Source organism: Mastomys coucha, unplaced genomic scaffold (genome assembly GCF_008632895.1).
Source record: "Mastomys coucha isolate ucsf_1 unplaced genomic scaffold, UCSF_Mcou_1 pScaffold22, whole genome shotgun sequence".
In the NCBI taxonomy this organism is placed as follows: Eukaryota; Metazoa; Chordata; class Mammalia; order Rodentia; family Muridae; genus Mastomys; species Mastomys coucha.
Genome location: NW_022196905.1, coordinates 99628130 through 99642424, shown reverse-complemented (window position 1 = coordinate 99642424; position 14295 = coordinate 99628130). Strand labels below are relative to the sequence as shown.

Here is a 14295-nt window from a genome sequence, read left to right as displayed (position 1 = left end):
AATAAATCTTAAAAAAAAAAAACTAAAGCTGAGAATGAAAAGAAATAGTTAGATAGCTGAAGGCAGGATATGAAAATAGTAGGAAAAACTGTGTCCCTTACAGTGTCAGTTCTCAGCCTGCGGCTTAAACCCTTTTATGGGGATTGAATGACCCTTTCACAGGGCTCACCTAAGACCATAGGAAAGCAGAGACATTTACATCACAATTCACAACAGTAACAAAATTACAGTTATGAAGTAGTTAAAATAATTTTATAGTTGGGGCTCACCACAGCATGAGGAGCTGTGTTACAGAATTAGGTAGGTTGAGGACCCTCCCTCCATGCAGTTGTTTATAGACTTGCCAGTGAACCTGTCTGCTTTCTAATTCAAACTCAGAAAACATTCCTTCCTTTCCCTCCTTTTTCTATTCCTTTCTCACAACTGTGGAGATTACATGCATGGCTGCCTTTTCTCTCCCTAACTACAATGAATCATCCTCAATTGCCTTCTGTGCTCCTTTTGAATTCATCTACAAAGCCAGGACCCTACAAAAGGGACTCTGCATCCTATATTAACTTGATTAGAGAAACTACTGTTATGATTTATTTAGTGAGTCTCCTACCTCAGCACTTAGCTGACTTTCATCAGTTTAATTAGACATTTGTTGTTGTGAATAAATTACTCCAAAGCTTACTGGCTTAAAACAACAGTAATCTTTGTTAGTTCTAATGTTTTTTATTTGTTAGGAACAAGTTAATTAGTAGCTTGAGCTTGGGGTCTCCCATGAAAAAGCATAATTGGTGTTTCACAAAAGGCCACAATCAAAATCACATTGTATATAGTTACCTGATGTTTCCCAAGGATTCTTGGTTCACTTTTTGTCAACTACTCACTTTGTCTGTCCAGTTGGTGTTGACTGTTGACAGGAACCTTCAGTGTCTCTCCACATGGGCCTCTCCAGGGTTTTAAAATGTGTTTCCATGGTATGCTGACTAGCTCTCTATAGCATAATTTTACCCAAGAGTCCTTGTGGAAAGGAAAGTGTCTTCATGAGCTAAACTTCAGAATTACCTACTTATAGTACTGCATACTAGAATGTATGTAGTGACACAGTTGTGGCTTAGTGACTCTGTTTGTAGATCAAAAACAACTGTGACTGCCAGGGGACAAGGACAATTGGAGCCAACTTGGAGATAGGCTGCCACAAAAACTTAGATGCATTTTTAGGAAAATGATAAACTATAGTTACGGATATTTTTAAGAGAATGATTTTATGCTGAAAACATGGTGGTTTATTTGTTTCAGATTATCTAGAACATGTGACAATGTACATGAATGGGACTATGCTAGTGGAAGTTTAAACCTGAATTCTCATATTAGCCCAGTGAAACTTACCCAAACAAAAATAAGCGAAGAGGAATCATGGAAGTGTAGCAATAGTAAGCAGAAACTTCAGTATTCTACAAACAAACTCAAACCAAAGGATGCTTTTTCTGCTTCTGGAACTGGAAAAGACATAGTCAAAGCACCGTCGTTTCCTGCTGCATCTCAGCCTCATGATATTCAAGGTGATTTCTTATTTATTTGCCTATTTAGCTATCTTTTTAAAAGATTTATTTATTTATTATGTCTAAGTACACTGTATCTGTCTTCAGACACACCAGAAGAGGGCATCAGATCTCATTACGGATGGTTGTGAGCCATCATGTGGTTGTTGGGATTTGAACTCATGACCTTCGGAAGAGCAATCGGTGCTCTTACCCTCTGAGCCATCTCTCTAGCTCTGCTAGTTGCTTTTTATGAAACTACAAACTAATTTGCTTTTCTTAGCATAAAGATGAATACAAAATAGAGTAAATAAGTTCTCTTGCCATGTGCAACTTATGTATTTCCTTATATGTTTTATTATTTTTTAGCTCTATCTTAACATATTTAACTTACCTCTCAGTAAATGTTATACAAATTTTATTGGAGCTTTTTTATGGAAATCATTTAAAAATCCATATAATTATGTAGTTTTTTCTTTGTTTGTTTGTTTTTAGGCATAACCCCAAATGGCTTAGGTTCTTTGAAGGCTGTCACAGAAATCCGTATCCTTTATTTTACAATAGCCACTTTACATTTATGAAATCATATATTTAAAGTATTTTGTTTCATTGTATTCTTGTGTGTTTACTTTGGATAGCATTGAAAAAAGATAGAAAAATAAGTCTTGGATCATGTAAGAGATACACTTTGAACGTCAGAGCATTCCAAGTGTAGTCTGCAGGCTTTCTAGTTTATGGACTGCTTTTAGGCTGTGATAATATAAACACAGAAAGCAGATGTGTAGTCGTGGAAGAACTTTGATATATTGACTTACATATAAATATGGATATAAATCAAATAAGGGAACTTCACGCAAATGCAGCTTTTTGTGGTTTTTAGGACATTTTACTAGCTAATATTTTAGAAGGAACATTATTTGAAGTTTATGAAAATCAAGTTTGTATACCCAGGCATTTCTAATGTGACTACTTGTATCTATCTCATAGTATCTAATAATAAGGTATCTTATTAATTAAGCATCTTAAGAATTAATGGACAGGAGCTGGAGTAGTGTCTTGGATATTTTTCTGTTGTTGTGAGAAAACATCATGACCAAAGCAATCTACAAAAGAAAGCATTTACTTTGGCTTACGGTTTCAGAGGATGAAGAGTCCATCATACAAGGGCAGAGTGGCAGCAAGCATGTTGGCTGGAACAGCTAGCTGAGAGCTCACGTTTTGATCTGCAAATAGAAGGCAGAGAGCCTGAGGATAACAGCAGTCTTTTGAAACCTCAAAGCCTATCCCAGTGACACACCTTTCCACACTTCCTAATCTTTCCTAAGTGGTTCCATAAACAGGGAACCAATGTTAGACTCGAGTAAAAGCTGGGCTGGCATGGTAGCCTGTAGTGGAGCTAGAGAGTGAAGATGGAGCCACCAGAGCAAAGTGACTACCCAGAATAGCCTGAAACAGCAAGCTCCAGAGCCTGCCTCAATGTATGAAGTAGGGAGCTAAGAGAAGACACCTGAGGTCAACATCCAGGGTGCTCCATACATATGCACACATATGTATTTGCACCTGTAGAAGAGGAACACAAGAAATATTTCAGTAATAGGCAATTAACTATTATCTAATTAGACCTAAATGCCCATCTCTAAGGACTAGCTTCTATAGTGCCAGAAAGTACTACTCATGCTTCCAAAGGAGGGAAGCAGCCAACCATTAGCCATGATGCCTGTGAACTACATTAACAGCCAGTGTGGCCGGGCAGTGGTGGCACAAGCCTTTAATCCCAGCACTTGGGAGGCAGAGGCAGGCAGATTTCTGAGTTCGAGGCCAGCCTGGTCTACAGAGTGAGTTCCAGGACAGCCAGGGCTACACAAAGAAACCCTGTTTCGAAAAACAAAACAAAACAAAACAAACAAACAGCCAGTGTGGTATGATAATCATAAGGGTGCAGGAGTGGTATGTATACCTTGGAGCCACAACAGCTCCCTAATTGGACTTATGATTCACTCATAAGAGAGAAATCATTCTGGTACTGGAAACATAACTAACTTCTCAGTGCTAGTGAAGTCATGGATCTTAGAGGAGAACCTACAACTATCACTTTACTAAGCCAGCAGAATCCCTGACGACATTCTAAACATTTGTCCTTTCATCTACAAATAAGTGCAGCTTTCACCCTTAACTAGGAAACATCTTTGTAATCGACGGAGCCCATTACAGAAAACCACAACCAATCAAAATGCAGATTAGTGGAGTTCAATCCCAATGAATACACTATAAAACACTCCCACATCTAAGGCTCAAAAAGCATTGCAGAAGAGGCCTGGACTGTAAGAGCCAGAGGGCCAGGGTATTAGCCATGAGAGTGTGTCTCCTAGTAACATTAGAAACTATATGCAGAAAGTGTGGGCAGCATAACTACCCAAACCAGAAATGAACAAGAATGATATCAATGAGCATGTCAACATGGATGAGGAAAAGTCCAGGAGGCCTCAACCCTACAGAAAGAACTATAGGTAACTGAAGAGAGCAATGATATATAACATATATATATATATTACATTCCTAAATATATGTGTGTAAGAACAATTAGAGAAAAAGAGGTCATGAATTTGAAGGGCACAGGGAGGAGGTATATGAGGAGTTGGAGGGAGAAGAAAGAAGGGAGAAATATAATTATATCTCAAAAACATAATTAAAAACATTGGTTATCTGTATGATGGAGTGTTCTTTCATTGGAAGCATTTGATAGTTTAAAGCTATCCTTTGAAGGTTTTTAAGGATTTGTCATGTTATAGTGGCACACTGAATAGTGTTCTATTGTTTAGATATCATTGTTAAGACTACTGTCTATAGTTGCTTGCATTGGTTTATTTTTTTTAACAACTTAACATATTGCCAAATTCACTGATCTTCTGTACTTTGTTATTTAAAAGTATGTGTTCAGAGTGAAAGGCAGAAGAGTCTGTGGATTGCTTGGACACACATATATATGTTACCAAGGTCTTTTCTACCGGTGCTCCAGGTCCTAAAGAGTGACTCTGAACTTAATTATATATGAATAAATGCTAGGTTATTAGCTTGTAACTATATAACCCATTTATTCTATTTTATGTGTGCCACATGCTTGGTTACCTCTCCTCAGTTGCATATAGTGGTAATGAATGTATGTGATCAATTGCAACTTCATAAGAAGACTGCCATTAAAAATCCCTGAGGCTGGCAGCAGTCTCACCTTAGAGAAGTGGCTTGCAACCTTCCTAATGCTGGACCCTCTTAATACAGTTCCTTCTGTTGTGGAGACTCCCAACCATAAAGCTGTTTTGTTGTCACTTCATATCTATAATTTTGCTTTTGTTATGAATCATAATTTAAGTATCTGTGTTTTCTAATGGTCTTAGGCCACCCTATGAAGTGGTCATGACCCACAGATTGAGAACCATTGCTGTACAGAATATTTTATTACTGTCTTTAAACTGTCTAACAGGGGAAGGGTGATCCAAGTTCATCTGATTAAGCAACTGATAAGTGAAAATTTGAGCATTAAAGAAAGTATAAAAATTGAGTGTCTTAGTCAAGACAAGAAAAGAACAAACTAAAAGTAGTTCTGATTGGCATTTCTCCATATATTCAGATCTTCATTCTATTTAACTCTCAAGTTACATCCCTTGTGTAATCTTTTGTTTTCCCACAGAGATTTTACAAGTTCTTTTTAGAATAAGGAATGTGGAAACAGAGTAGAAATTTCCATTTTTTATTTTAAAAAAAGTCTTTATTTGTATGAGTGTTTTGCCTGCATGTTATACCACATGTATACCTTGTGCTTGAAGAGGTCAGGAGAGGGTATCAGATCCCATGTAACTTGAGCAACCACGTGTGTACTAGGAATCAAACCCAGGTTCTCTGCAAGAACAAATGCACTTAACTGCCTAGCCATCTCTCCAGCTCCCATCCATTAATTCTTAAGATGCTTAATTAATAAGATGCCTTATTATTAGATACTATGGGAGTCAATAGCATCAAAACTGAATTTTTATTTTATTTTATTTTTATTTTTTTTGGTTTTTTGGAGACAGGGTTTCTCTGTATAGGCCTGGCTGTCCTGGAACTCACTCTGTAGACCAAGCTGGCCTAAAACTAAATTTTTTAAATAAAAGTAAACATTTTTAAATTCTGAAATATTTAACTCCTTAATGTTATTCTAAGCGGCAAAATTTAGAAGTATATTCAAAGAATTCCCTTACTTCAACTATATACAATCTAAAGCCTTTGATGATGTAAGTATCTTGCACTTGTTTAATTATCTTCCTCTTCTCAGTAGCTGTGGTCATGTATGCCTTAAGAGATTAGAAAATACTTGTAAGTGAGTACATATGAGTCATATGGAGGGGTTGGCTTGTATTTATTAAATTTATAAGACTTTCATTGAAGGGTAAAGGGATGACTTTGTCTTAGGTCCAGCATCTTTTTGACAGAATAGTACAGTATGAGAAAATATGTTGTTCTTGAAGTTGAGACGTCTAGAGGAGGACTACACATAGGAATCATAGAGGTCAGCGTACTTGAACCAATATTCTTAATCTTCTTAATGCATGTTTTCTAGAAAATTGAGAATGTATAAAAAATTCTATATATTAATAATTGGTTCAATTTTATCCCAGCTTCTTTACACAGATAGGAATTTTGTGATTTGTGCCCCTACTGGTTCTGGAAAAACTGTAGTGTTTGAGCTAGCAATAACAAGATTGTTAATGGAAGTACCATTGCCATGGCTGAACATGAAAATTGTTTACAGTAAGTATATATTGTAAAAATTATGATTAGTTATAATCAAAGGATGAAGTAGAAACAAAGTTAATTCAGAGCATAAACATTATTATTTATTTGGTAGTTCATACATTAAAAACACTAATTTATTAGTTGTGGTGCTGTGACTAAACCTGTAGACAGCACTTTACCACTGATCACTACCAGCCGACAAATTCTCCACACACCTTTGTTTTTTCTTTGTGTGTATGTGGTGCTAGATGTTGAGCTCCACACATGCTTGGCAAGAGCTTTACCACTGAGCTATAACTCTAGCCCTCTGTACATTTTAATAAAGACATGCTACAATTGGTTTCATCACTTACATTAAACTTCAAACATTTTTCTAGAGTTGTGCATTAAAAAGTAATATTTGAATCAAGGATTTGAACTTTACATTTATGAAAAGAAGATAGTCAAAATGAACAAATAATCATATATTTTACAATTTTAGAAATTTACATAGAAATATCTATTCTCCTTTTTTAGGTATATATTTTATAAATGTCCCCAAAATAGTATATGCATACAACTTGAAGAAATAACTAATCACAAAAGACTTCTCATGAAAAGCAATAATCACTTATTGCATCTCTCCCCATTTTAAGATTGTCTTATGTTTCAATTTTTATTTCTTCTTGGTGATTACTTTTATAGCTTACTAAGTTTGTATTGTTTTTATTTTATCAGTATTATACAACAATGTGTGTTTTAGCTTATTTTTATTAACTAGACTTAAAAAAACATTTTAAAATTACACTGGTATTCAAAATACATATATTATTTTAGTGGCACCAATAAAAGCCCTTTGTAGTCAGCGGTTTGATGACTGGAAAGAAAAATTTGGACCAATAGGCTTGAATTGTAAAGAACTTACTGGTGATACAGTAATGGATGACCTGTTTGAGATTCAGCATGCAAATATAATTATGACAACTCCAGTAAGTATTATTTATGTTTAATTATTTACTTGAAAATATTTATCTTCATTCAGAAAAATTATTAAAGGGAAACACAAAACACAAGCATGTATTTTCAATGCAGAGAAAACCATAAAAGTCCTAGTACTCAGGAAATGAGAGAATATCCATCAATAAAAAGATAGATGAGAAATGACAACATACGTAAACAAGTAAAACAAGCAAATTTGTGATTGTAGATAGTTTATAGTCACACTTATCCCTTATTTGTCTAAGTAGGTGTTATAGGAGGAGTACTGTTAGCAGGCTAGAAGGGTGGCTCAGTGGTTAAGAGCACTGCTGCTCTTCCAGAGGACCTGAGTTGGATTCCCAGCACTGACATGGTGGCTCACCATCTGTAACTCCAGTCTCAGGATGTCTGATGTCCTTTTCTGGTCTTCATAGGCATGCAGGCATATGTGGCATAAACATATGTTCAAGTAGAGTATTCACACACATAAAACATGAAAAAATTGTGACCATAAAATTTTCAAAGACTGAAGACCTGGTGCTTTAAGACTCTTAAAATCATTCAAGTAACTTTTTTTAAAAAAAGATTTATTTATTATTTACTTATTATAAGCACACTGTAGCTGTCTTCAGATGCACCAGAAGAGGGTATCAGATCTCATTACGGGTGGTTGTGAGCCACCATGTGGTTGCTGGGATTTGAACTCATGAAGAGCAATCAGTGCTCTTACCCGCTGAGCCATCTCACCAGCTCCCATTCAAGTAACTTTTAATCCTCATCTCTTTGGGGAGATCTTAAAGACTCAACCAAAACATTGCCCTTTGTTTGTAATATGTCTAATAAAATTTATCAGTGTCTTAGTAAATACTTTAAGTACTAGTGGTTTCTTGTTAGATTAAACTACTTGTATTCTTTTCTGTAGGAGAAGTGGGACAGTATGACTAGGAAGTGGAGAGACAACTCTTTCATCCAACTGGTTCGACTGTTTCTCATTGATGAGGTATAAACACATTCACTTTCAGTGATAAACACAGAAGATATTTTAAAAGGATAGAAAGAAAAAACATTTTAGTAAAATGATGTATTTATTTAGTTCCTTAAAATGTAAAATGCTTATTTTTTCAAGGAAAATATTAGTATTATTGTATATTTTAATTGATTAAATAAATTTTTAGTTTTATTCTCTCTTGATTTCTTGCTTAGGTGCATGTTATTAAAGATGAAAACCGTGGTCCGACTCTTGAGGCTGTAGTTAGCAGAATGAAGACTGTGCAGTCTTTATCTAGGGCCTTAGACAGTGCCAGCCCTGCTCCAGTGAGATTCGTAGCTGTGTCTGCAACAATCCCCAATGCTGAGGACGTAAGTCAGCGGCTTCACCGGCTTCACTCTTTATCATTTGTGGGATATATGGTCAGTTTGATCTCAGAGAAGATGATATTTTCTGTTGCTCACTTAAATCAGTTTAGTAGGAAAGTGTATGTAGAAAATCAGTGCCATACTTCATTTACGTAATAAAGTCACAGCCATAAAATTTGATAAAATTTAATAAAATATTTTCAGTACTAATTTGTTATTTGCTTTTATTGGTTTTACCTACATCAGGCACCTTATAACTTGGCTAGTAATATATCATGTATGATTTGACAGAATAGGATGTGCCCAACTCTCATGAGAACAGACAGGAAAGAGAGGCTACTTAAGGGAGCACAGAGGCTGGGCGATGATGGCGCAAACCTTTAATCCCAGCACTTGGGAGGCAGAGGCAGGCGGATTTCTGAATTCGAAGCTAGCCTGGTCTACAGAGTGAGTTCCAGGACAGCCAGTGCTACACAGAGAAACACTGTCTCAAAAAACCAAAAAAAAAAAAAAAAAAAAAAAAAAAAAAAAAAAGGGAGTACAGAGAGAGGAAAAGGAGGCAGTTTTTACTGGGAGAGTTTTACAGAGACAGGTTGAAGAGAGAACAAGCAGACAGAACGAGTCAGAGAATGAGAAGGAGCCAGAATAGAACAGATTGCCAGAGTTATTTTGAGGCCAAGCAGAGCAAATCAGACATGCCAAGAGAGAAGAAGATTGAATCAGTCAACTTGAAGAGGAGTTTGAGTCAGAACAGCTGAGTTGAACCAGCCAGCCAGAGATCAGAAAGAAATAGAAAGGGCGGGCTTATTCAGCAGTAAGTCTCAGCGATAAGAAACATTCTAGGCCTAGATTAGATTGAATGGAGGGTAGAAGCTTCCAGGACTAGGCCTAGGTTAGCAGACAGAGCAGTAAGTCATGGAGAAGACAGTTACTACAGGAGAATAAAAGATAATCATTGTTTGCACTATTATACTTTTTTTAAAAAGATTTATTTATTTATTTTATGTGTATGAGTACATTGTAGTTGTACAGATGGCCGTGAGCCATCTCGTGGCTGCTGGGAATTGAGCTCCAGCTCAGCTCACTCAGGCCCCGCTTGCTCCGGCCCTGCTCACTCCTGTGTAATTCACTGTAGCTGTCTTCAGATGCACCAGAAGAGGGCGTCAGATCTCATTATGGGTGGTTGTAAGCCACCATGTGGTTGCTGGGATCCGAACTCAGGACCTTCGGAAGCACAGTCAGTGCTCTTACCCGCTGAGCCATCTCACCAGCCCCATACTTTTTTTTCCCCCAGAGCTCACGACCGAACCCAGGGCCTTGCGCTTGCTAGGCAGGTGCTCTACCACTAAGCTAAATCCCCAGCCCCACTATTACACTTTTTATAATCATGTATGACTTTTTTTTTTAATTCCTAAGCAAACTTTCCATTTTATTATATATATGTTATATGTTTTGTATGCATGTATGTTTGTACATGCTTGGTGCTCTTGGAGGCCAGTAAATGGTGTTGGATCCTCTAGAACTAGAGTTACTGATGCTTGTGAGCTGTCATGTGGGTGCTAGGAATTGAACATAGGTCCTCTGGAAGAGCAGCCGGTACTCTTAACCTGTGAGCCATCTCTCCAGGCTCTTAAGCAAACTTCTTTTTTTTTTTCTTTTCGAGACAGGGTTTCTCTGTGTAGCTCTGGCTGGCCTGGAACTCACTCTGTAGACCAGGCTGTCCTCGAACTCAGAAATCCACCTGCCTCTGCCTCCCAAGTGCTGGGACTAAAGGCGTGCGCCACCGCCGCCACCTGGCTTAAGCAAACTTCTTATAAGCTAGTATTATAGTCTTTCTTTTTCTCACTCCTATTTACTTCCCAGCCTATTGTGGTTTTGGTAATACTTAGAAATTACTTTTGTAAATATTTGCTATATTGTCTCTTCCAATGACAAATTTTGTTTTTATTTTTAAATTTCTTATTCTTTTTTTATGTTTTTCAAGACAGGGTTTCTCTGTATAGCCCTGGCTGTCCTGGAAGGCTGGCCTCGAACTCAGAAATCCGCCTGCCTCTGCCTCCCAAGAGCTAGGATTAAAGGCGTGCACCACCACTGCCCGGCTAAATTTCTTATTCTTACAGTTGCAGCTGGTTTTGCTCATGTTCAAGAACAAGATAGCATTTTCATTATTTTAAATGGGTAGATAGGGTAAAAAGGGCACACAGACAGCACTGGAGAAGCCAGAGAAAGTTAAACACATGGATTACCTTTTCAAAGGACGGAGGTGCTTAGGTGTTTTCCTTGGAATGCTGGGGAGGAATGTACTTACAACCTGGTAATCCTTACTGTCTGTAGAGTCAGGCTCTACTCATGTCCCAGAATTTATGCATTGCTTTCCTAGACCCTTTCCACCTAAAGCTGGAGAATTGGTTCTAGGCCATGAAAAATCCATCCTTAGGAGTGATGTCACGTGTGCTTTACAACAGCCTTAGTGACTTCTGTATTGTCGTAGGCCAGGCCAGGCCAATCCTGACACCCACATGCATTAGGTTTACCTTGGTTGTTCTCCCTAGACCCTAAATCATGGGCACTGTTTTCTGAGTCAGCAGTACCCATCTTTGTGAAAGAAGCCAGTTATCCTTTGTAAAGAATTTCAGTGTAAACATGTCTTAAATTTGTGGTTTGAGGGGACCCTGCAGGAGCTGACAGTGATCCACAAAGGTGAGAATGAGAACGCAGTTCACCTGGATCAGACCTGGGGAATCTAATGCCAGGCGGTTCATCGTCAGCATATGTAAAACACAGTGCAACCACTTGCCACAGAATCAGTAACTGATCAGTAATTCCAGTACTGCGTCTGAAATGTGCTTTTGGCACTGCCATCTCTCGAGAGTTTATTTGGGGTCTGGAGAAATGAGTCAGAGGTGAAGAGCACCTCCTGACCTTCTAGAGGACTACAGTTCAGTTGCTGCACCCACGTCAGGACCTCACAACTGCTGCAACTCCAGGTCCAAGTGGTCTGATGCACTCTTCTGGCACACAGATTTGTTCTTTGATTAGAAGACCAACATAAGACAGTCATTGCTTTGCTACTGTGTTGCTAATGTTTAGGGACATTCAAAGGTCCCTAAACATTAGTCATTCAGTCATTTTCAGGAGTAGTTCTGAACAGTAACCAGAACTTACGGTACCACAGGAACTTTGATTTTTATGATCAAAATGATTTTAATTCTAGTTTGGGTTCTTATGAGGGAATGTAAAACAAAATACTAATGGCTAGTCAGAACTCTACCATATGAAAGGACTTACAGTCCTGAAACACTGATATTGGTAGCATTTACTAATGTAATGTTAGTGAAATATGTAATATTGAAAAAAGATGATTTGATTAAATACTTTCAGACCTTGACTTTAAAGTGATCTACAATTGTGTTATTTTAGTTATAGAACTTTACTAGAAAAAAAATGTAATGTACATGCTTCTGTTTTTCTCAGATCGCAGAATGGCTTTCAGATGGTGAGAGACCTGCTGTATGTCTGAAAATGGATGAGAGCCATAGACCTGTGAAACTTCAGAAAGTGGTCCTGGGTTTTCCCTGTAGTAGTAACCAAACTGAATTTAAGTTTGATTTGGCCCTCAACTATAAAGTGTACAGTGTTATACGAACATACTCCAATCAGAAGCCCACACTTGTGGTACGGATTCTTAGTTGCTGGTTTGGGGAGTAATGTTCAGTTTTTAACTTGATTGACATATAATTCTCTGATATATTTTCAGTTTTGTGCAACAAGGAAAGGAGTGCAGCAGGCTGCTTCTGTTCTTGTGAAGGATGCTAAGTTTATCATCACCATGGAACAGAAACTACGGTGTGTGCGAAAGGGGAGGACTTTTGGGGGCCCCTTAGGTGAAATGAGAACGCAGCACATCCCTTAACCTTATCTTCAAGCCTAGGTTTCTTATGTGTACAATAAAATCATAATGGCTTTCTGGGTTGAGTGAGAAAATGCAAAAGTGGAATTAAAAACAAAAATGTAGGTATAGGGGAAAGAGGACGTGGATAGTTGTAAATAACTTAGAGCCTCTGCTTGCTGGGAGTGAACACAGTGGTCAGACTGTGCTGTCACCTTTGGTCAGAATAAGAAGTGACACCAAGTGTGTGTCTCCTTCCTCACAGACTAATGATCACTTTAAAGTCAAGGTCTGGAAGGCGTATGGAAGTCTTTGTGCTATAGGAGGTTTATTTGCATAGACTGTGTCTTCTCAGGCAAATACTTAACTACTGTGTTTGTAGCTGAACTTGTCCCTGAGAGACTGAGATATACAGGTTGTGGGCTTCCTTAGAGCCAGGACATATACCACCCCCTTCTGCACACAGTGCAGTTGTTTGTTTCATATGATCATTTTCTTGAACAGAAGCATGTACAGTGCTTCATTTCCTCTTTCCATTTCCTCTTCTTACTTTATTACTTAAGGAAAGTTTCTTCTTCACTCTTCCTACCACTTTCCTCCCCCCAACCCCCCATGGACATATTTAATAATACCATGCACAAGACCTTCTCCCCAGCCCCCCTGTGGACATATTTAATAATACCATGCACAAGACCTCCCCACCAGCCCCCTGTGGACGTATTTAGTGATACCATGCACAAGAGGCTACGGTACTTCTTGACTCCAGTCACATCCCCCAGATGAACCAATTATATATGCAAATATTATTGTTTATAAATAAAACAAAGAAAAAGTCCTGAAATTATATATACATAAATAATAAAAATGGACTCAGCAGGTTGTATTTATATAATTGTGCATATATGATTGTTTATATATAAAACAATCAAAGAAAAAGAGTGGGTAGACATGGGAAGAGTTCAAAAGAGAGAATGTGAGAAGGTCTGGAGGGAGAAAAAAGAAAGAAGAAATTATATGATCATAGTTTAATTAAAAATGTATTTAAAGAAACAAAGTTTACATGTATCATCCACATTCATGTGCATCTTAAGCAAAGCACTTTTTTATCTTTATCTCTTTTTATAATTTCAATTTTTTCAGCAATGAAATGCCAGCATTAGAAGGAGTGTAACATTAAAGACACAGATTTAAATTATAGTACTCCACGTTTACCACCTCTGTGCCATCATGCATGTTATTTTTCTCAGCTTCAACTTATATAACTTTCTTTTTTCTTTCTTTTTTGCATTAATTTCTTTCCGGCACTATAGATGAGACCCAGGGCCTCATTACATAAGCAGTCGGGCTGTCACAAGTTACATGCCCAGCCTTCCAGCTTCGATTGTTTTGCTTTTGTTTTGAGAAAGGGCCTTGCTGTGTGGGTGCTGTGGCTGACCTCAAATTTGCAATCTTGCCTCAGCCTCCTAAATTCTGGGATTACAGGAGATTATCAGCATACTTAGCATCAACTACCTTCACTATCTTAATCAGTCTCAATATATGAGAATAAACTAACTTACCACAGTAATATATAAGTACACAAGGCAGTATTTCCAAAGTCCCTGTGTGCAGCACAGCTTATGTTATTAATGACATGACAAGTCATTTTGCCTTGAAGAAAACTGTGACTGTGAGAAAATTATACCTCATAGTTACATAGCTGCAATAAAGACACAGAAAACAGCCGGGCGTGGTGGCGTACGCCTTTAATCCCAGCACTTGGGAGGCAGAGGCAGGTGGATTTCTGAGTTCGAG

At 37.7% G+C, this 14295-nt stretch overlaps 1 protein-coding gene across 11 annotated transcripts in view; it reads left to right on the top strand.

Annotated features, from left to right (window-relative positions):
• Hfm1 (helicase for meiosis 1) overlaps window positions 1-14295 on the top strand; it is an 87399-nt gene that overhangs the window by 13365 nt on the left and 59739 nt on the right. For all 11 annotated transcript variants that reach the window (XM_031337159.1, XM_031337152.1, XM_031337155.1 and 8 more), the window contains 9 exons: window positions 1288-1550; window positions 2025-2072; window positions 5727-5797; window positions 6182-6314; window positions 7116-7267; window positions 8179-8256; window positions 8460-8615; window positions 12087-12287; window positions 12370-12458. In XM_031337159.1, the coding sequence (XP_031193019.1) occupies window positions 1288-1550; window positions 2025-2072; window positions 5727-5797; window positions 6182-6314; window positions 7116-7267; window positions 8179-8256; window positions 8460-8615; window positions 12087-12287; window positions 12370-12458 (1191 nt within the window). The remainder of the gene's footprint in view (window positions 1-1287; window positions 1551-2024; window positions 2073-5726; window positions 5798-6181; window positions 6315-7115; window positions 7268-8178; window positions 8257-8459; window positions 8616-12086; window positions 12288-12369; window positions 12459-14295) is intronic.